The 23,322-nt window shown below is 41.1% G+C and overlaps 1 protein-coding gene across 4 annotated transcripts in view; it reads right to left on the bottom strand.

The window, feature by feature from the left end:
• OPHN1 (oligophrenin 1) overlaps positions 1–23,322 on the bottom strand; it is a 188,716-nt gene that overhangs the window by 7,856 nt on the left and 157,538 nt on the right. For 3 of the 4 annotated variants that reach the window (XM_056541037.1, XM_056541039.1, XM_056541036.1), the window contains 6 exons: positions 22,591–22,750; positions 16,286–16,427; positions 9,274–9,558; positions 9,024–9,189; positions 8,857–8,907; positions 6,735–6,786 (listed from right to left, as the gene is read on the bottom strand). In XM_056541037.1, coding sequence (XP_056397012.1) covers positions 6,744–6,786; positions 8,857–8,907; positions 9,024–9,189; positions 9,274–9,558; positions 16,286–16,427; positions 22,591–22,750 — 847 coding nt within the window. In that variant the 3' untranslated portion in view covers positions 6,735–6,743. The remainder of the gene's footprint in view (positions 1–6,734; positions 6,787–8,856; positions 8,908–9,023; positions 9,190–9,273; positions 9,559–16,285; positions 16,428–22,590; positions 22,751–23,322) is intronic. The other variant, XM_056541038.1, reaches the window with a different exon arrangement.

Raw genomic sequence — 23,322 nt, 5'->3', positions numbered from 1 at the left:
CAGGTAATTTTCCCTTTAAAAATACACAGTGTTTGTGTACACTACAGGGAATTTGTCAGCTGTATTTGCTGTTAAGAACTTCAGACGCGGTTGGATAGCTGTTAAATTATAAAAGAAAACTGGACCTTTCGTGTAGCTGATGGTTGAAAAATTTATAAAATTGCCTTTTTTTTTTTTTTTTTTACTTCTCAGCCAAGTGTCAAGGAGACAGGGCAGAGCTGCTCAAGTGGCACAACTTAGCAAACCTCATCTCTCGCCCTTACCTCTCAGCGCCTCCTTAACCCCTTAAGGACCCAGCAACTGTCACTTTAAACATTAATAACTCTGGAATGCTTTTAGTTATCATTCTGATTCCGAATGTTTTTTCGTGACATATTCTACTTTAACATAGTGGTAAAATTTTGTGGTAACTTGCATCCTTTCTTTTGCATTTTTCTAACTTTGAAGCTCTCTGCTTGTAAGGAAAATGGATATTCCAAATATTTTTTTTGGATTCACATATACAATATGTCTACTTTATGGTTGCATCATAAAATTGATGTGTTTTTACTTTTGGAAGACACCAGAGGGCTTCAAAGTTCAGCAGCAATTTTCCAATTTTTCACAAAATTTGAAGGTTTGAAGTGGATTTGAAGGGTCTTCATCTTAGAAATACCCCACAAATGTCCCCATTATAAAAACTGCACCCCCCAAAGCATTCAAAATGACATTCAGTCAGCGTTTTAACCCTTTAGGTGTTTCACAGGAATAGCAGCAAAGTGAAGGAGAAAATTCACAATCTTCACACTCGCATGTTCTTGTAGACCCAATTTTTGTAAAAGGAGAAAATTTATACTTATATTTGTAGCCCAATTTCTCTCGAGTAAGCACATACCTCATATGTCCATGTAAATTGTTCGGCGGGCGCAGTAGAGGGCTCAGAAGCGAAGGAGCGACAAGGGGATTTTGGAGAGTACGTTTTTCTGAAATGGTTTTTGGGGGGCATGTTGCATTTAGGAAGCCCCTATGGTGCCAGAACAGCAAAAAAAAAACACATGGCATACCATTTTGGAAACTAGACCCCTTGAGGAACGTAACAAGGAATTAAGTGAGCCTTAATACCCCACAGGTGTTTCACGACTTCTGCATATGTAAAAAAAAATAAAAAATTCACTAAAATGTGTGTTTCCCCTCAAATTTCCTATTTTTGCAAGGGTTAATAGCAGAAAATACCCCCCAAAATTTGTAACCCCATCTCTTCTGAGTATGGAGGTACCCCATAAGTTGACCTGAAGTGCACTACGGGCGAACTACAATGCTCAGAAGAGAAGGAGTCATATTTGGCTTTTTGAGAGCAAATTTTGCTCGGGGGCATGTCGCATTTAGGAAGCCCCTATGGTGCCAGGACAGCAAAAAACAAAAAAAACAAAAAAACACATGGCATACCATTTTGGAAACTAGACCCCTTGAGGAACGTAACAAGGAATAAAGTGAGCCTTAAAGTGGTACTCCGGTGAAAACCTTTTTTCTTTTAAATCAACTGGTGGCAGAAAGTTAAACATATTTGTAAATTACTTCTATAAAAAAATCTTAATCCTTCCAGTACTTATTAGCTGCTGAATGCTACAGAGGAAATTCCTTTCTTTTTGGAACACTGATGACATCACGAGCACAGTGCTCTCTGCTGGCATCTCTGTCCATTTTGGCAACCATGCATAGCAGATGTATGCTAAGGGCAGCATGGTGGCTCAGTGGTTAGCACTGCTGCCTTGCAGTGCTGGGGACTTGGGTTCAAATCCCACTAAGGACAACAATAAATAAAGAGTTATTTTTATAATAACGTCAGCAGAGAGAACTGTGCTTGTGATGTCATCAGAGAGCATTCCAAAAAGAAAATAATTTCCTCTGTAGTATTCAGCAGCTAATAAGTACAGGAAGGATTAAGATTTTTTAATAGAAGTAATTTACAAATATGTTTAACTTTCTGCCACCAGTTGATTTAAAAGAAAAAAGGTTTTCACTGGAGTATCCCTTTAATACCTCACAGAGGTTTCACAACTTTTGCATATGTAAAAAAAAAAATATTTTTTTTCCACTAAAATGTGTGTTTCCCCCCAAATTTCACATTTTTGAAAGGGTTAATAGCAGAAAAGACCCCCCAAAATTTGTAACCCCATCTCTTCTGAGTATGGAGGTACCCCATAAGTGGGCCTGAAGTGCACTACGGGCGAACTACAATGCTCAGAAGAGAAGGAGTCACATTTGGCTTTTGGAGAGCAAATTTTGTTCGGGGGGCATGTCGCATTTAGGAAGCCCTTATGGTGCCAGGACAGCAGGACAGTTTTTTTTTTTTTTTTGCATTTGTCAAAACCGCTGTAACAATCAGCCACCCCAGTGCAAATCACCTCAAATGTACATGGTGCACACTCCCTTCTGGGCCTTGTTGTGCGCCCCCAGAGCACTTTACGCCCACATATGGGGTATCTCCGTAGTCGGGAGAAATTGCATTACAAATTTTTGGGGGCTTTTTTTCCCTTTTACCTCTTGTCAAAATGAAAAGTATAGGGCAACACCAGCATGTTAGTGTAAAAAATTTATTTTTTTACTCTAACATGCTGGTATAGCCCCCAACTTTACCTTTTCATAAGGGGTAAAAGGAGAAAAAGCCCCCCCAAAATTTGTTAGGCAATTTCTACCGAGTACAGCGATACCCCATATGTGGCCCTAAACTGTTGCCTTGAAATACGACAAGGCTCCGAAGTGAGAGAGCGCTATGTGCATTTGAGGCCTGAATTAGGGATTTGCATAGGGGTGGACATAGGGGTATTCTACGCAAGTGATTCCCAAACAGGGTGCCTCCAGCTGTTGCAAAACTCCCAGCATGCTTGGACAGTCAACGGCTGTCCGGCAATACTGGGAGGTGTTGTTTTGCAACAGCTGGAGGCTCCATTTTGGAAACAGTGGCGTACCAGACGTTTTTCATTTTTATTGGGGAGGGGGGCTGTGTAGGGGTATGTGTATATGTAGTGTTTTTTTACCTTTCATTTTATTTTCTGGTAGTGTAGTGTAGTGTAGTGTTTTTTGGGTACAGTCACACGGGCGGGGGATTACAGCGAGTTTCCCGCTGCGAGTTTGAGCTGCCGCGCAAAATTTGCTGCATCGCAAACTTGCAGCCTGATACTCACTGTAAGCCCCCTGCCCATGTGAATGTACCCTGTACTTTCACAGGGGGGGGGGGACCTCCAGCTGTTGCAAAACTACAACTCCCAGCATGCACGGTCTATCAGTGCATACTGGTAGTTATAGTTTTGCAACAGCTGGAGACACACGGGTTGGGAAACACTGAGTTAGGAAACAGATAATGTTTCCTAACCAGTCTGCCTCCAGTTGTGGCAAAACCACAACTCCCAGCATGCCCAGACAGCCGAAGGGCATATTGGGAGTAGTAGTTACGCAACAGCTGGAGGAGAACAGTTTGGGGACCACTGTGTAGTGGTGTCCAAGCTGTAGCCCTCCAGATGTTGCAAAACTACAACTCCCAGTATGCCAAAACTGCCCAGGCATGCTGGGAGTTGTAGTTCTGAAACATCTGAAGGGCCAGATGTTACAGAACTACAACTCCCAGCATGCCTGGACAGTAAGGGCATGCTGAGGATGTGTAGTTTTGCAACATCTGGAAGGGCACAGTGGTCTCCAAACTGTGGACCTCCAGATGTTGCAAAACTGCAACTGCAAGCATGCCCGAAGGGCTGTCTGGGCATGCTGGAAGTTGTAGTTTAAGGGGACCAGATGGAGCAGTCCAGATCGCTTTACGGCGGTCTGGACTGCTGCAAAGGTCCAGCCACGCCGCCGAAGATCCACTCACCTGTCGCCACCGCCGCCGTCTCCGCCGCCGGGATTTGGGCCTTCAGTGACGAGGTAAGTACCGGGGCCGGGCCCCAGCACTCCCCGTCCCCCGCCGCGTCCTCCGGTCTTCCTCCCGTTCTCTCCGGACTTCCAGGGGCCGGGCAGGGCAGGAGGAAGTAACCGTACCCCCCCCCCCCCCCCCCCCTGTGATTGGTCGGTTAGTTCGAACCGAGGAATCAAGGGGATAGGAGGAGGTGGCAGGCTTGCCACCTCGCTACTATACTTCGGCATGGTCCTGGCTGTCTGTAACAACCGGAATCATGCAAAATTACCGGCCGGTCGGGTCCCAGAGACCCGATCAGCCCGGTAACGCCGCAGATCGCAGGGGCGATTTGCGACGATCGCCGACATGGGGGGCTGACATGGCCACCCTCGGCGTTTGCCCTGGATGCCTGCTGAAGCATTTCAGCAGGCATCCGCTTCTGATCTCTGCCCGGCGCGAGGCAGGGACCGGAAAACGCGAGGACGTCCGGGGACGTCCTGGGCCCTTAAAGCCCAGGGTGAAAGGACGTCCCCGGACGTCCTGGGTCCTTAAGGGGATAAAGGGGTTATCCACCACATGGTTACTTCAGTAATTACCTGCTAGACAGTAACGGACATGCTTAGGAAGGATAGTGCTTGTCTTGGAGCTAAACGGCTGTGTTGTGATTTCACCATACAGCTGCTGCTTTCTTTTTGGAAATGGCTATCTCCTGTTGGTGTTCCCTCCCTCCAACTACAAGCCCCACGATCCTTTGTATGTAAGTGTGTGGTCATTTTTCTCCCTTCCACACATCAGTCACCCCACCCATTGAATAATACAGAAAAAAATCCCTGGAGGTTCCAGGGCCAATAAATCATATACAACCTTTAAGGGCTAACCCCCTTTCAGGGAACACCCTTACTAGAAACCCCCTGAAATGATTGTTCTTAATTAGATCAATATAAAAGATATACCCCACATATATTGGGTTAAAATTCTCAGTGGTGCAATAAGTAGTTGATTTGGGAGGATATGTGATCTCTCCTCACTGTAGGTACTCTGTTCAGCCTGGTTTATTGTAACTTCTCAGAGCGTTCTTACTATGCACTCTTCCTTCCAGAGCTGACTTCCTATCTTAGTTATTTACTGACACCGCTGTATTAGAACATAAAGCTGATAGTCTCCCACCCATTGAAGCACACCTGAGCTGCCTTGCATGATGTGCTGTAAACTACAATTCCCTGCAGTCCTGTGGAGAATGATCTTACTCCCACCTAGCGGTCCCTCCTCCCAGTGAAGTAATGATTGTCTCTCTGTTTCAACAACTGATTAGTGATGTAATGTTTCGGGCCGCACCTGGGAAAAGCTGAGACAACAGTCCTTTTGTATGCTGCTAAAAATTTGCATCGGAGCAAAGATCACATAAGAATTGTGAGAATAATTCTTGCTGAGAAGCTCGAGCCTGCCTCCTTGACACTTGGCTGAGAAATGAAAAGGCAATTTTATAAGTTTGACAACCACCTTAAAGGGTACCGCTCATCAAATAAACTTTTGATATATTTTAGATTAATGAATGTTGAATAACTTTCCAATAGCATGTTAATGAAAAATATGCTTCTTTCTATTGTATTTTTCCCGATCAGTCCTGTCAGCAAGCATTTCTGACTCATGCTGGAGTCCTAAACACTCAGAGCTGCCAGCCTGCTTTGTTCACAGCCAAACAGGCTGTGAACAAAGCAGGCTGGCAGCTCTGAGTGTTCTCCTTTGAGAACAAAGTAGACTGGCAGCTCATAGTGTTTTTAGGACTCCAGCATGAGTCTGAAATGCTTGCTGCCAGGACTGGTAGGGAGACCCCTAGTGGTAATTTCTTCAAAGTGGAAAATTAAATAGAAAGAAGCATATTTTTTTAATAACATGCAATTGTAAAGTTATTCTGCATACATTAATCTATAATATATCAAAAGTTTTTTTGATGAGAGGTACCCTTTAAGCTTCAACAGTTTGCTTTTATAACAGCTATTCACCAGTGTCTACAGTTCTTAACAGCAAATACAACTGACAGATTCCCTTTAAAGGAGAACTCTACCCAAATTAAATAGCTGCACATGTTAAAAGGGTACTGTATCCAGAATTAACTTATCTACTACCCACAGCTGATGGCGGGTCTGACCGCTGGGGCCCCCTGCGATCTCCCAAACGGGACCCCGTCCCCCTTAGTCAAGAGTGTGTGCCGTCTACCTCTAAACGGCATGCGGTAAATAAAAAAATAAAAAGAATGGAACGCATGCTGTCTAGAGGTAAATGACATGGGCTCCTGATTGAGTGGGATGGGGTCCCGTTCAGGAGATTGTGGAGAGGGGCCCAGCGGCCCACCCCCCGCGATTAGCTACTCATACCCTATCCTGTATTTTGGGCAGATGCGACTTGTCGCACAAAAGTCGCACCTGATAAATTCAGCACCAATGCATTTTCCAATGCATTTCCGTCTAAAATAGACTTGCATGCATCATGTTCTAAAAATCCTCTACAGCAAAAGTCGCAGAAAAGTCGCACATATTTAGACTGCGACTTTCTGTGCGACAAATTTAGACAGGAAAAACCAGTCTAAATCCTTTGATAAATCTCCCCCTGTGAGACTAAACAGTGGACTACTGTGGATTATGGTCTACATAAACAGTATATTGATGTCTAAGAATACACACGGGAGTACTCCACATCAGTGCCTATGTAAATGTGCACAGAAGAACTGCAAGTTACTGTCTTTGTAAATGGAACAATGTCTAACAAAGAAAATGAATGCTTTGCAGCGCATTGAAATATGAATGTTCAATATGTCCCTATTACCCAGGGCAGCCAAACAAAAAAAGACTTAATAAGATTTTTATACCTTCAAGACTCAGCTTTCTTCTGTGAGAATTCGTTGAGGAGGTGATGGAGGACTGTGTAGGAATTAAAAAAAATAAAAAACTATTGTTAATAAAGTAAAACTTGTCTATAAGACAGACCAAAGTCTCAGACATAAAGCAGAACAATGTACGTGTAACCAGATGTCCTTGTGGAGACACATTTATAACTTTTGTATAAAATAGCCCCCTGGCAATATTTTTTAATTGTAGTCTGAACAGTGCTGACTACTGTACAAGTATGTGAGTATGTTGGGTGTCATATTTCCTACATCGATCATTTCTTGATCCTGTTTCAGCCACTACTGCATTCTGACAAGTCAGTCACTTGAGGTGTCCATACACCTTCAATAACTGTTGGCTAAACGTTAATTTGGTCAATGGTTATCTCTCTGGTTCACCCCAAACACATGAAGATTGGCTTGAGAACCTGCTAGACAGCTCTGGCGGAAGCTTTTCTCCCCAATGCTAAAAGGATTGGGCAGTTGAAATCCAACATTCTCAATCCTTCTCTCTGCTGGAGTAGAATCAGGAAACTCCCCAAACACATTAGACAGTCTGCCAACTTTTCGTTAATGTGTAAGAGGGCCTTTAATGGTCCAGGACAGCACTTTATGTCCAGTCTAGAGGTCAGGCTCCCACAATGTGACTGACTTCCTTTAAACTATGGTAGGACACTAATTCCCGTCCACCAGTTGGATCTCCCAATGAGAAAGAGTATACACCAGATTTGCATTCATCTCCTCTAGTCAACCAGCACCTTGCTTTGTATTAATGAGGAGCAAGAATCCCAACACATCCATAAATTCTGTACAATCTGTGGCTTCTAGCAGACTTACCAATTGGCATAGGACCTGGCATAGATGGCCATTGAGGTGGCCTTGCCCCCAGGGAACCTGCTCGTGGATAATGCAGCACCAGGTACTTCCCGAGGTGTCTATTTGCTGAAGAAACAATTTTGCATCTCTTTTGGTAGTGCCTGTTTGCCAGGGCCCTGATAACTGCCCTGGAATTTGACCTCAGAGACTCTGTTCCCAGGAGTAGGCTATCGATTTTCTTTGTGCTTTACGGACTATATCCTGAAGATCTTATGGTTTGGGCTATACAGCAGGCCTGGCACCTTATGAACTGTTATAAGGAATATTTGTGGTTTGCCTAGAAACTCCTTATTATAAACTTGGAGAGGATCTCCGTCTAGAAGTGCCGCAAAGTGATCCACAGCCTGCTCAAAAATTCCATCCGTCCGGACATCGAGAAAGATGAGTATTAATATGCCACTCCTTTTGCCTCTCCCCCCATGTGTTTTGTCTTTTGTTTTATAATGTGTACAGTAATGTTAGTGTAGCATGTAATATGATGTATAGCATAAGGCAGTGTTTCCCAACCAGGGTGCCTCCAGCTGTTGCAAAACTACAACTCCCAGCATGCCCGGACAGCCAAAGGCTGTCCGGACATGCTGGGAGTTGTAGTTTTGCAACATCTGGAGGCACCCTGGTTGGGAAACACTGGCATAGGGACACCTTTGCTGTATGTAGTACTGTCATGTATGGTCATTTAATTCATTTATTGTGTGATGCTTCCGAGCCTGCACTGTGTTGCAGTATATTGTATGTACCTTCATGACGATTGATTGCTAAAAAAGTTATTTTAATTATAAATCTTCTCTATAAATGCGTGCTTCTGGTTTGGTAGATATCTTTAGTCAAGTTTCAAGGATTTTTGGGGGGTTGGGCGCCTATAGGTGGCAATACAAAGACAGCTTTTTTATCACTTCACAAGAGCTACAGCAATTTACAATCTTTCTTTAAATTGATTACATTACTGAAATGTAATGCCAAAGCCAAATGCGCAGAATAGACATCAGGCCTAATGTGGGATAGAGTAACAGTCTAACAGCATAAGGATGCATTGCCACACACAGTATATGGCTGCCTGCAGCACAGAATACAGGAGAACTGTCCTATGTGGATAAATTATACTAGATTAGTAATAAATAATGCTTTCCAAAAAGGCCTCTCCCCCCCACACACACTTTCATGTAGATGCTTCATACTTGCTGCATGATGGTAAATACAGTAGGCATGTATTGGTTCATTTTAGTATTACCTTCCCCTTGGTCTTGATGCCTTCTCAAAGAATTTGGTACGGGAGGCAACACTGTGAAGTAAAGGAAACCAAATTAATATCAGAGGATTAAAATGTCCTTATTTACACTAGATTTTCTAATTTGTTCCCATTTACGATATGGCTTGTACAGTGTCTTTATTACTCACACTGATGCTGGGATATCCTCTTTGACACCAGAGTTGACATCTGTTTTGGGCTCAATTTTGGGCATCAAAGCCACTCTACATGGTGGATCAGGTGGTCTTACTGGAGGACGTGAAATGACTGGTCGCTCACTGGGTGAGCGGACTTTACTGATATTCTCTAAATCACCTAGAGATTAAAAAAATGGAAGAAGAGAGTTTATAAACTGGGCACAGCTCCACTCTAAGGGGTGAATATTTGAGATGATCTAACCTTCTCTGGGACGGACTATAGGCTTTTTGGAATACACAGGAGATGCTTTACTTGGCACAGAATATATAGGCAGATCCCCATTTAGATGGTTTGTGTTGGTCTTCACCCCTCTTTCCTGCATCATTGTGACCATTTTCGCAACATCCACTTCAGGGCTCTCATCTGTGGAACTTTGTGTATCGGTTCTAGACATCGGCTTCTTTCGTTGCAAGGGAAGGGGGTAGTCACTGTTTGTGATCACACCATTCCCATTCTGTATGGATCCGTCATCTGAATAAAAGCAAACTAATGGATAATTATAAGGTTAAACTTCTAAATAATAATTTTCTTTTTCTTCTCTATTTAAGACAGTGTTTCTCAAGTTCGGTCCTCAAGACACCCCAACAGGTCATATTTTCCAGATTTCCTTAGTCTTTAACAGGTGATATATTTATGGTCAGTGCATCAGGCATCACCACAGTTATATCACCTGTGTAAGACTAAGGAAATCCTGAAAACATGACCCGTTGGAGGTCTTGAGGAACGCGCTTGAGAAACACTGATTTAAGAAGTCATATAAGTGGTCCTCATATCTACTATTGAGTAACATGGAACTAGAGGAGATAAACTGGCGTATGAAGTCTTACAAGCCGTACAATGCTCCAAGAAAAATTAAAACCTTGGTCATTCTTAAGGCTCTTTAAAGGTAACCTGTCATGATGCCCGAACAGCAGGCAGCATAAAACTGGTGCCAGAATTGTGATTCTGGGACACTATGAATTACTCTGAGATGCAAGGGGGTTTCAATGTAATCACAGTTTTAAAAAACGCTGCTATGACCCCGGTAACTAGTCATCAGGGTAGGTTATGGCACATGAGTAAATCATAACTCTAGCTGGCTGGGTGGGTGCAGCTGCCGGGACCTGCCCGGAGGACTAGTTACTAGTCCTAGTGGCATTTCTAAACTATGATTGTTCTGAAACACTGGAGTATCAGAGTAGTTCATAGTTTCCCAGAATTGCAATGTCTGCACCAGTTTTTTGCTGTCCACAGATTTTCTTTAAGGGTTGAAGATTGTGAGGAAATGAGCTACTTTGCACACTAAGTGACATGAAAAGAAAGCCATATAATAATATTATCATTATTCTCTATCACTTTACTTCTCTACCTGAGGACCGAACCATTTTATGCATTTTGTTTCCATTCGTTTTCAAAAGCCATCAGATTGCACAGTTTCCAGATAAACTTTACGTACATGGAGCTGTAGCTCCAAAGATCATAACATGAATATCATATTGCAAAAACTGGGCCTCTTTTATTATAAAATGGCCTTGCTAACCATAGCAACTACAGTTTCATTTTCCTAACCTGCAATAAAAGAACAAACTAAAAATAAAAAAACAAGTAGGCTTGTTTAATTAGAACCCTATTGAAAACATTTTTGAAAAAAGAGGTCTGGTATATATTCAATTAACATTCTGTATTAAATTTAAAAGTAACTCTTTAAGACATGAAAGGGGATCTGTAAGCAGTTGCTTGAAAACAACTTTTTATGTCCTGGGCACCAATATCACAAGTGCCTAAGAGGTGGACCCTTCATGTTAAGTGCTGAATCTCTGTGGTCTATGGAGTGCTTCCCCCACCCCTCCTTTTAAAAGACAGCTATAGCATCCAATCAAAAGACCGCTAGGGGCACAGACAGGGCGATCTGTCACAAAGACCGGGATCGCTGAACAGTGTGTTGTCCTCCTGGTGCTTGAGTTCGGCACATGGTGGATCGGGTTGACAGGTTGCTGAGTGGGGCTGGAGAAGACCCATCGGTTATGGTACATATCGGCACCAATGACAAAGTAAGAGGTAGGTGGAGTGTCCTTAAAAATGATTTTAGGGACTTAGGCTGCAAGCTTAAGGAAAGGACCTCCAAGGTAATATTTTCTGAAATATTACCTGTACCATGAGCCACACTAGAGAGGCAGCGGGAGATCAGGGAGGTAAACAAGTGGCTCAGAAGCTGGTGTAGGAAGGAGGGGTTTGGGTTCATGGAGAACTGGGCCAACTTTGCTGTCCGATACCGGCTCTACCTTAGGGACGGGCTGCACCTCAATGGGGAGGGTGCACCTGTGCTTGGGGAGAAAATGGCTAGAGTGTTTAAACTAGGGACTGGGGGGGAGGGAACCTACAACATAGAGGGGGAAGATAGTGTAGATAGAGAGGGGGGGGGGTACTTATTACTGTACCTGGGAGTGGAGCGTAGGGAGGGGTTGGAATAGTTAATAGAGATAGGCTTCATAGGAAAAAAATACATACTCCATTGAACTGCATGTTGACTAATGCCAGAAGTCTGATCAATAACTGACGAACTGGAGTTGATAATGTCTGAGGAGAATTAGGACATAGTGGGTATAACAGAGACTTGGCTGGACAATAGCTATGACTGGGCAGTCAACATACAGGGTTATAGTCTATTCAGGAAGAATCGGACAAGGCGGAAAGGGGGAGGAGTTTGTCTTTATGTAAAGTCCAGTCTGAAGGCCGCACTGCTGGAGAATATTTGGGAGGGAAACGATAATGTGGAATCATTATGGGTAGAAATATATGGAGACAAAAATAATAAAATTCTGAAAGGGGTTTGCTATAAGCCACCAAACATAATGGAAGAGGCAGAAGATCAATTACTGCGGCAAATAAACAAGGCAGCAAATCAAAATGATGTGATAATAATGGGGACTTTAACTATCCTGATATAAACTAGAAGACTGAGACCTGTGAATCTCATAAAGGAAACAGGTTTCTGACTATAGCTAAAAACAATTATCTGTCCCAAATGGTGCAAAGGGGGCACCCTACTAGACTTTATATTAACCAACAGACCTGACAGAGTAACTAATGTGCAGGTAGAAGGACGCCTAGGAAATAGTGATCATAATATACTTTATAACTTGTTCTGCAATACGGGAACCTCGCAAGGGGACACAAAAACAATGAACTTTAGGAAGGCAACGTTTGATCAACTCAGAGAAGCCCTTAACAATATAAAATGGGATAATGTCCTCAAAAACAAGAACACTGACACTAAATGGGACACTTAAGAATTCTTACTGTAAGAGGTATATACCTTACGGGAATAAAAGGGGAATAAAAGGGTCAGGAATAAAACCAATATGGATGAATAAAAATGTTAAATAAATAATAAATGAAAAAATGTAAGCATTTAAACTACTAAAACAGGACATCAGTGAAGAAGCATTAAAAAGCTATAGAGAAAAATTTTAAATATGTAAAAAACAGATAAAAGCCGCAAAAGTAGAGACAGAAATAGTCATTGCCAAAGAGAGTAAAACTAACCCCAAAATGTTCTTTAACTATATAAATAGCAAAAAGTGTAAATTTCGGGGATCAGGAAAAAACAGGGGATCAGGAAAAAACAAATATATTAAATAAATTATTCTCCACTGTATTCACCAAGGAAATTGAAATGCCAGATGAAATACAGTGAGATAAGGTAAACTCCCCAGTACAGGTCACCTGTCTAACCCAGGAAGAAGTACAGTACAGCCTGGAGAAAATCTAAATAGACAAATCACCAGGCCCAGATGGCATTCACCCCTGTGTTCTAAAGGAATTAAGTAATGTAATAGACAGACCCCTATTTTTAACATTCAAGGACTCTATAGTGACAGAGAAGGTTCCCCAGGGCTGCACATGGCAAATGTGGTACCAATATTTAAAAAGGGGTCAAAAGGTGACCCCGGGAATTATAGGCCTGTTAGTTTAACCTCGGTTGCATGTAAATTGTTTGAGGGTTTTCTAAGAGATGCTATTTTGGAATATCTTGATAAAAATAAATGTATGACTCCATATCAGCATGGCTTTATGAGGGATTGGTCCTGTCAAACTAACCTGATCAGCTTATATGAGGAGGTGAGGTCCAGACTGGACCAGGGGCAATCGCTGGATGTCGTATATCTGGATTTTTCCAAAGCATTTGATACGGTGCCACATAAAAGATTGGTGCATAAAATGAGAAGGATTGGGTTGAGGGAGAATGTGTGTAAGTGAGTAAGTAACTGGCTCAGTGATAGGAAGGGTGGTTATTAATGGTACTTATTCTGATTGGATGACTGTTACTAGTGGGGTACTACAGGAGTCAGTCTTGGGTTCTGTCCTATTTAATATATTTATTAATGACCTTGTAAAGGGGTTAAAAAGTAAAGTAGCAATCTTTGCAGATGATACTAAACTCTGTAAAGCGGTAAACACTATAGAGGACACAAATGGATCGGGATAGGTTGGAGGTTTGGGCTGGGAAGTGGCAGATGAGGTTCAACACTGAAAATTGTAAGGTTATGCACATGGGGAGGAAAAATTCGGGCTAGGATGTATTAAATGGGAGAACACTTGGGACGACTGACATGGAAAAGGATTTAGGAGTCTTTGTTAATAGTAAATTTAGCTGTAGTGACCAGTGTCAGGCAGCTGCTGCCAAGGCAAATAAAATCATGGGATGCATCAATAGGGGCATAGATGCCCATGACACGGAAATAATTCTACTGGTGTACAAATCACTAGTCAGACCACACATAGAATACTGGGCACCAGTGTACAAGAAAGATATAGTGGAGCTGGAGAGGGTTCAAAGATGGGCAACCAGGGTAATACGGGGAATACAGTACTCAGAAAGATTATCAGAATTGGGGTTATTTAGTTTAGGAAAAAAGAAGGCTTACGGGAGACCTAATAATTATGTATAAATATATCTGGGGACCTTACAGATCTCTCTCCCATGATCTATTTATACCCAGTATACAAAAAATAAGAGCCCAGCAGAGGTGAGTGAAATGAGTTTTGGGGTCCCATCCAAAGTGAGGCCACCTCCGCGTGGTGATTGGGGGACATGTTTTGATAAAAAAGTGCGCTAAGAGCCTACATTTTTTGACCAAGAGTGCTGCTGCAACCTTCTTTTTTGTATACTCTCTAGTAGCGTGTTCCCGTGTATTAGTTAGTTGTGCTGGCTTTTTTTCTTTTTGCTATTTATACCCAGGACTGTATCAATAACAAGGGGCAACCTCTACGTCTTGAGGAAAGAAGGATTCTACGCCAGCACAGATGGCGGGTTCTTTACTGTAAGAGCAGTGAGACTATGGAACTCTCTGCCAGAGGAGGTGGTCATGGTGAACTCTGTAAAAGAGTTCAAACAGTGTCTGGATGCATTTTTGGAGAATGATAACATCGCTGATTATGTATACTAGATTTATAGGGACAGGGGGTCAGGACGAAGGATATCGCCAAAACGTACATTGGGGTGTCGTCACTCCTGCTGCACTCTTGCACTTGTCACTTGCAATAGGTTGGTATTGTATGCTGCTTTGTATGCACCTTAAGACTGATGTCTGTTTACTATTATGCATTACATATATTTTGCCCTATTTGCAACTTATGTATGTCACGATGCCGGCTGGCAGGAGGTGGATCCTCTGTGCCAGAGAGGGATTGGCGTGGACCGTGCTAGTGGACCGGTTCTAAGTCACTACTGGTTTTCACCAGAGCCCGCCGCAAAGCGGGATGGTCTTGCTGCGGCGGTAGTGACCAGGTCGTATCCACTAGCAACGGCTCAACCTCTCTGGCTGCTGAAGATAGGCGCGGTACAAGGGAGTAGACAGAAGCAAGGTCGGACGTAGCAGAAGGTCGGGGGCAGGCGGCAAGGTTCGTAGTCAGGGTGGATAGCAGAAGTTTTGGTACACAGGCTTTGGACACACAAAAACGCTTTCACTGGCACAAGGCAACAAGATCCGGCAAGGGAGTGCAAGGGAGGAGATCAGATATAGCCAGGGAGCAGGTGGAAGCCAATTAAGCTAATTGGGCCAGGCACCAATCATTGGTGCACTGGCCCTTTAAGTCTCAGGGAGCTGGCGCGCGCGCGCCCTAGAGAGCGGAGCCGCGCGCGCCAGCACATGACAGCAGGGGACGGGAACGGGTAAGTGACCTGGGATGCGATTCGCGAGCGGGCGCGTCCCGCTGTGCGAATCGCATCCCCGACGGCCATGACAGTGCAGCGCTCCCGGTCAGCGGGACCGACCGGGGCGCTGCGGAGAGACGACCCGGAGGGACCCGGAGCGCTAGGCGTAACAATGTATATGTTTACTTGTGTTGGCAGGCAGTGATGCCCATTTTTGCCCCCCCCCCCCCCCCCCTGTGTCAGCCTTTCCTCCATATTCTTGTTTTTTAACTTAAAACAATAAAGTGTTTAATTTTTAACCTATAAATGACTCAAATGTTTCTGTGATTGATAGTCTTCTGTCCTGTGATATTCTCCCCTGTGAGACTGCCTTGTATTGGCTTTCTTCTCTACAACCTGTGTGAACTGCTCTCCATGGATTCTCTCCCTTCTGTCCATATTTTGAGCTGTTTGTAACCCCATTCCTGCTGCTATTTCTAACACTTGGAGAGCAGAAAGCCTTTTGTCAGATTTATTTTTCCTTTCTCTGAGTGGGAGCTAACTGGTAGGAAATTTATAATAAAGACTATGTAGAAAGTTGCTTAATTTTTTCAATCTGGAACCAAATGAACAATAACAAGACCAATGAAAAGGTGTTCACAGCATTTAAATATTTCTTACAAGCAACTCCTCTTCTCTAACATATGGTCAAGGGTCTGTCTAGTTTTGACAACCATTTCCATTTAGCTCCATTTGCCCTATAGTGGTAGTGTGGGGAAAGTGATCTCTTGATGCCAGGTTGTTAAGAGTAACGGAAGTGACATTCTATGATCAACTTATTGTTGGGAGACATTGCTTGTGCAAAACAGAACTTATTCTTCGTTACATGACAATTGTTATATTTTCCTTACAAAACCCTATCTGCCTACTGAACACTTTATAGAAGGTGTACATTCACACATCCAGTGTGTTCCATTTTCGAACTTACCTATACTATATACTGATTTGTTCACTGAATTGTCTGACGTGTACCTAAGCTTTACATTTTGTCACCTTTATAATTCTTATATAAAGTGACTATTCAGTAACACACATTACCTTCTTCACTCTGTCCAAGATACAAAGCATTGCGCCCTCGGACCGGACGTTTAGAGATTGTGATGGGTTTGTGGGTCCGGGGTGTTATTCTAGGTGGAGGGACAGGAGGAGCGGTGCTGTCTTCAGGATCACCAGAAAATATCTACAATAAGAGAAGAAAAACTTCTTGTAGGTTATAAAGGGACCTAACAGAAAATAAACTTTGTACAAGGAACAAACAAATGACAACGTTTTAAAAAGAGAATATCCATATAAAACATAAAATGTTACACACAAATCATAGACTTGTCAAAAACTGATCCAAGTGAGAAGCTGAGGTCATAGGAAGAGCAAAGATACTGCATGAAGCCATTTTGGCTGAAACTTCAATTCATCTTTGTCCACCTACATTATAAGCTAATAAATAATGATAGCAATCTTTGTTAATATGTCTTATAAAACTATAGTAAAATGTAACATTTACATTGTACGTAGTGTGTAGGAGAGACATGTAATGACAAAGTAAAAGCCCTGTTTTGCATACACAAAGTCTGAACATTTTTGCTAATTATCTGCTTTACTGATCTTGCACCAAGTTTGAATTATATGATTTTTAAACTCTATTCTGGCCATATGCCCCAAAGACACAAATGTGTACAGAGTGTAGATAAACCCCATACAGATTCCAAGGAGATGGCAAATGTTATTGTTTACTTTTGCAGCATTTGCAGATGTAAATAACATATAGCTCAAAATCGGCAGATACAGTAAGTAGTTAATCAACTTTAAAGCAGTGATGTGCTTAACATTGTATTCACTTTTGCCACTTTTGCCCCCTAGGCCATTTGCCCTTTAGCCCTTGAGAAAGCCACAGCTTGTGGCAAAACGTCAGGTGGGCGATGTGTTAATGGCTTTAGAATATACTCACTAATTGAGTGTCGTGGACTGCAGCCACAATGGCCCTCATTTACTATTGAAAACCCGGCATGTTTTGTCGGGTAGTGCAGCAGATTCTGTCGCATTGCGCCAAAAATTCTGTCTGCGCCAGAATTGAAAAAACCCCGACTAACTCTCCACTTTGGTAAGAAAACCCGAAAAAGGGGCATGGCCGCCGGGAAAAGGGGACGTGGTCTCAGAAAAGGGGCGTGTTCCCGACATTTTCACAAAAAACCAACATATTTACTAAGGTTTCCACAGAAAATGTGGTGGATTTTAATTGAGGAAAACCTGACAGATCAGAGCATGTGTAAAAAAAGCAAAGTGTGGGGAATGTGGAAAATGTAGGGAAACCTTAGTAAATACCGTGGAAAATAAATTGTAGGGAATTAAAAGCCACAAAGAAACCTACACAACACTCTTAGTAAATAAGGGCCAATATCTCTACAGCCAGAATTGAACTAGCATGCAATTATACATATAGGACCTACTACAACAGTAGGTTTAATATTGTGGCTCAAATAAACATTATGTTTTAATATTGGATGGGAAATAAAGGGTATTAGTGATCGCTTAGAGATCAATCGAAAATAGTGTTGAATTCAACCCTTCATCCATAGGTCCTCCTTTATTCCTCTTTTTTGGTTAGCATTGTATTCATACTCCCTCTGGTGGCAGCCCTCAAAATACAGAACAGTAACTATTACATTACTGCTACTGTTCCTTTTTAGCAGCAAAGACAATCATATTATAAACACTTTGCTTTGCATAACATCCCGCATAATAAGAAAAGAAGTATAACTTGGAAACTTAATAAAAAAAAAAAAAATTAGGAATAATGTATTCTATGCCATGACTGTAATTTTTACAAGGTTGCATGCAATATAAGTAAAAGAGGTCCCTGGGTCATGTGACAGAATTATCACAGCTTTTTTAATGTCAGTTTTCTGCTAATAACGGAAGACAAAAATACATGGGGGGAGACAAAACCCTTGCAAATAAACACCAGGTGGGGGTGGCTCCATGTTACTTTTTTAGGACACTGCCTGTACTATACAGGACACGAAGAAGCTTCTGACCAGTGTTTCCCAAACAGGGTGCCCCCAACTGTTGCAAAACTACAACTCCCAGCATGCCCGGACAGCCTTTGGCTGTCCGGGCATGCTGGGAGTTGTAGTCTTGCAACAGATGAAGGCACCCTACTTGGGAAACACTGACATAGACAGTGATTTACAGCTCCCAGCAGCTCTTTACTACTTTTATATGTAAGGATTTGCTTTATCTATATTAGTTATCTATTTATTTTTCTTTAATTCTCACTTTTTCCTATTTTTGGATGACATTTTGGTGCCTTTAGAACCAATTCCCAGGTTTCCATAGAGTTCTGGTCTCAAGATACAATGGTTTCAACATACAATGGTCGTCCTGGAACCAATTAATATTGTAACTTGAGGGACCACTGTATTTGCTGCATGTAGAAACAAAGCCTTATTGAAATAACTGAATAAAAGAAAGTGACTGCAATAATATGACTCCTATTACAGTAATGACTTGTGGAATGAGAAGAATGCTTTGTACTGGGTTCTATCAGTATGCTTTTTATTTGTGCACTATATAAAAGTGCACTTTGGTGTTTGGCTGTAGACACAGATCCTTTCCTATTTCTCATAGCACAGCAGACCAGACAATTGCATATGTATAAAGAAGGACTTCACAGGAAAAAACCTTGGAATTGTAACCTGACTTGGACGTCAGTGTGTACGCTAGAACATGCATTGCGGAGGAGGGTTCAGGTCATGTAAGGCTGAATGTTCCAGGAGATTCTGAGAACATTTTCCCTCTAGATCTCTTCCAGGGACTAATTCACATGACACTACTTTACTCTTGGCAAATAATAGCCTTGATAGTGACAGGGGTCTGAATCTAACAGAACTGTTGTACAGTTCACAATAAAGTAATAACTTTAAAGGGCTTCTACCATAAAGCTTGTCTAATAGAATAGAAGTTATTTGGCATATCTCCTAGGATACAGACACAGTAGAGTTAAAGGGGTATTCCAGGAAAAAAACTTTTTTTTTATATATCAACTGGTTCCAGAAAGTTAAACAGATTTGTAAATTACTTCTATTAAAAAATCTTAATCCTTTCAGTACTTATGAGCTTCTGAAGTTAAGGTTGTTCTTTTCTGTCTAAGTAATCTCTGATGACACGTGTCTCGGGAAACGCCCAGTTTTGAAGCAAATTCCCATAGCAAACCTCTTCTAAACTGGGCGGTTCCCGAGACAAGTGTCATCAGAGATTACTTAGACAGAAAAGAACAACCTAAACTTCAGAAGCTCATAAGTACTGAAAGGATTAAGATTTTTTAATAGAAGTAATTTACAAATCTGTTTAACTTTCTGGAGCCAGTTGATATATAAGAAAAAGTTTTTTCCTGGATAACCCCTTTAACGAGATTTAACACTTTCGTCTAAGCAAGATATCAAGGTACACAGCCTTGCTATATATATGTATGTCACAACAAACCTCATTTCAGGTAAGAGAAAACACATATTTATGCATTTGTTTCAAAAATATAAAGATGATACATGATACAATCCTAATATGACAATGCAGAAAGGACAAAGTATTTATTGTGTTCCTATTAACAAGAGTTTTTGCCTTTAGGAAACTGTTTGGTGCTCACTTCCTATTTACTCGCTTTCCCAAAAGACCTATAAAAATTACAATGAAATGTTAAAGATTGTCTTGAACTTTGGTAAATTGGTAGAGAAAACCAAGATATCAGCTGAAGCCTATTTGCAAATAAGTACAATGAACATTACCACCGCACTCAGATCCTCTCCAATAGCTTACAGTTATGACCCTTACAACGTATCATTATCTCTAAGATATAAGAAAAGCCCAGAAACTACAAGCCTGTAAGTTTTAACGATTTTGTTAAAGATGTCATCTAGAAGTATTTGTATGAAAATAATTTCATAACACAGCACGGTTTATGCGGGATCGGTCCTGTCAGACTAATCTGATCAGCTCCTATAAGGAGGTCAGTTATAGATTGGATCGGGGTGAAGCTGTGGATGTTGTACATCTGGACTTTTCTAGGGCATTTGATATTGTGAGAGAGTTGGTATTGATGAAGCATACTCCGATAGGTGGACATTTATTAGTTGGGACCACAGGGGTCAGTACTGGGCCCACTTCTTTACAAAATATTTATTTATGACCTTGTAGAGGGATTGTAGAATCGAATTTCCATTTTAGCGGATTATACTAAGCTCTGTAAGGTAATTGACATAGAGTAAGATAATATCACACTACAGGGGGATCTGGGGATGCTAAAGAATTAGAAAAAGTTTAGTGTGGATATATTTAAGGTTATGCACTTGTAAGAAGAAAACAAATCTACAATTTTGTATATAACTGTAAAGCAATAGGTATCACTGTTAATGAAAAGAAAATTGGGATATGGGGTCACCATCGGGGACATATATAGTATATGCACACCGATCATAGATAGGTGAGAGCCCCTCTCATATATCTGGAGAACAAGGGACCCTGGTCTTGCAGTGGCCTGAGGTGGTACAAAAAGTGGACATATCAATACAAATAAAATCAGGTCATAGAACATAATTTGGCCTCTATATAAATCATTAGTCAGTCCACACATGACGATCGACATTTATCATTTCTTTAGACAGTTTTTTGTGTCTACAAAAGGCACAAAAAGGTGCAAGCAGGGTTTATTTGCACCTTTTTTGTGCCTTTTTGTTTACACATTTCTGCTGATTTTGAGTTGCAATCCACTGATTTTGGCAATACACATAATATAGAAGGGATTTATGAACTGCGCCTTTTTGTAAAAAGGCGTAAAAAAGGCGCAAAGCCACTGAAAAGTCTCTAAAACTACACCATCTCAGACCGGGCATAGCTTTTTAGTGTATGTGAAGAGAGAAATTTCAGAAAATGTGACCTGCACAAAATTTATCAAATGCTCTGTGAACATTTAATAAATCTGGTGCTCCTACACATTATCAGGACATAAAAAGGTGTAGAAAAATGCTTCACTTACACCTACAATGATAAATGTGGGCCAACACACTTTAGAAATCATGTTAAAGGGGTATTCCAGGCAAAACTTTTTTTTATATATATCAACTGGCTCCGGAAAGTTAAACAGATTTGTAAATTACTTCTATTAAAAAATCTTAATCCTTCCAATAGTTATTAGCTTCTGAAGTTTTCTGTCTAACTGCTCAATGATGATGTCACGTCCCGGGAGCTGTGCATGATGGGAGAATATCCCCATAGGAACTACACAGCTCCCGGGACGTGAGTCATCAGAGAGCAGTTAGACAGAAAACAACAACTCAACTTCAGAAGCTAATAACTCTTGGAAGGATTAAGATTTTTTAATAGAAGTGATTTACAAATCTGTTTAACTTTCCGGAACCAGTTGATATATAAAAAAAAAGTTTTGGCCTGGAATACCCCTTTAAAGAAAATGGCTGAACTACAGCAGTTGCAGAAGAGGGCGAGCAAGGTAAATATCAGATGAGTGAATTTTCATTGTTGAGTCTCTATGCTAGCCCCTACTCCTAACCAAGAGTAGCCCATCCATATTTGAATTGCAAGAATATTCATATTCATCTCCGAAAAAACTTTAATCAAAAGTGATTTCAAAGTTGAATGTCACCCGAAACAGTGCCAATGAAAACTTCAACTTTATGTAGAAAAGTATGTAGATTTGGTATTGCTGTAATGATCCAGAAAATGAAGTTCATTTATTATATATATATATATATATATATATATATATATCACACAAACACTGTAAAAACTTATTAAAACTACCCTAGTTAGGCTCTGCAGTTCTCAAACTGGAGGAACTCAAACAGTTTGGGTGTGCTGAGCGGACAAGACAAGCACTTTATCTGTAGTTTCAAATCTCGGTCACCTCAAAAGAAAAATCATGGTTCATTTTTGTTATGCTACAATGTCCATTCTGACTGAATAAAAGTACAACCAAAGAACTGACTGTAAATGAATCTCATATGTTCTTAATATATCTTATGTACACTAAGGAGTAAACTAAGATATTTTATTGTTCATTTTGGACCCAAAATACTTGTTGGAATGTTCTCAATTGTATGTGCCAAAAACTTATATTTATATAACAATATAATTTATGTGCAAACATAACTTCATTACAATGGGGATGGGGATCCATTCATAATCATACCATTTTTATGGCAGAGATTTTAGAGTGCAAAGTCTGACCGACATGAAAGCCATGTCCATAGCAGTATATCAGAAAAGAAGAACACACTCATATCTATGGCGTGTGAGAGAGTTAGTAACACTGGTATTATAGACTGTGTATTCCATACCTTGTTACAATGTTCTATGAGAAGTTCCACCACAATATTTTGGAATTTGATGTTCATCATTGCAGCCACAGTATCTTCCTGGGCCCTCATCAAAGTTGGGCCAAAAATAACCCCCATATTAGAAGGAGACATTAGGTTTTCTTTACTGTGTTCACATACTCTGCAATACAGTACAGGTAATGTCACATAATGGAAATGATCACAAAAGTATACATGATTTTATAAAGATACTGAAATAATCTGGCAAATCATATATGGAAGCTAAATACAGCACTTAATTTCAGTATCTATAGTTAGATTCTTTACATTCATTTATTCTCGAGCCCAAGAAAGTATGAAGATTGTTTTACTAAGCCTATTTTCCAAGTAAATAAAGGGACAAGTCAGCGTTTTTGGTCAATGATAAATGCAGCCTTCAAAAATCCATCTAAATAATTCTAGGAATCAGGAAAGATCTATCAGGAAATCACGTATAAATTTCAGTTTAAGCAAACAGTGATCAGTCATTCAAAAATATAAAAATTGTGCTCCTTTAATGTGTTCCTTGTCCTAGAAAAGGGCACATTACATTCAGAAGACTCTAATTTGCATCATGCATGCAGTGTTCTTCTAGGGGAATCACATTTGCATTCAGCCTGTGACCTTTTTATGTTTATTTCTATGGCACAGAAAATTATATATTATTTGTGCAGTCTACTTTACTGCGGACAGCTGCTTCACCCGGACGCCGAG

Source organism: Hyla sarda, chromosome 9 (genome assembly GCF_029499605.1).
Source record: "Hyla sarda isolate aHylSar1 chromosome 9, aHylSar1.hap1, whole genome shotgun sequence".
In the NCBI taxonomy this organism is placed as follows: Eukaryota; Metazoa; Chordata; class Amphibia; order Anura; family Hylidae; genus Hyla; species Hyla sarda.
This window is presented reverse-complemented; position numbering and strand designations above follow the sequence as displayed.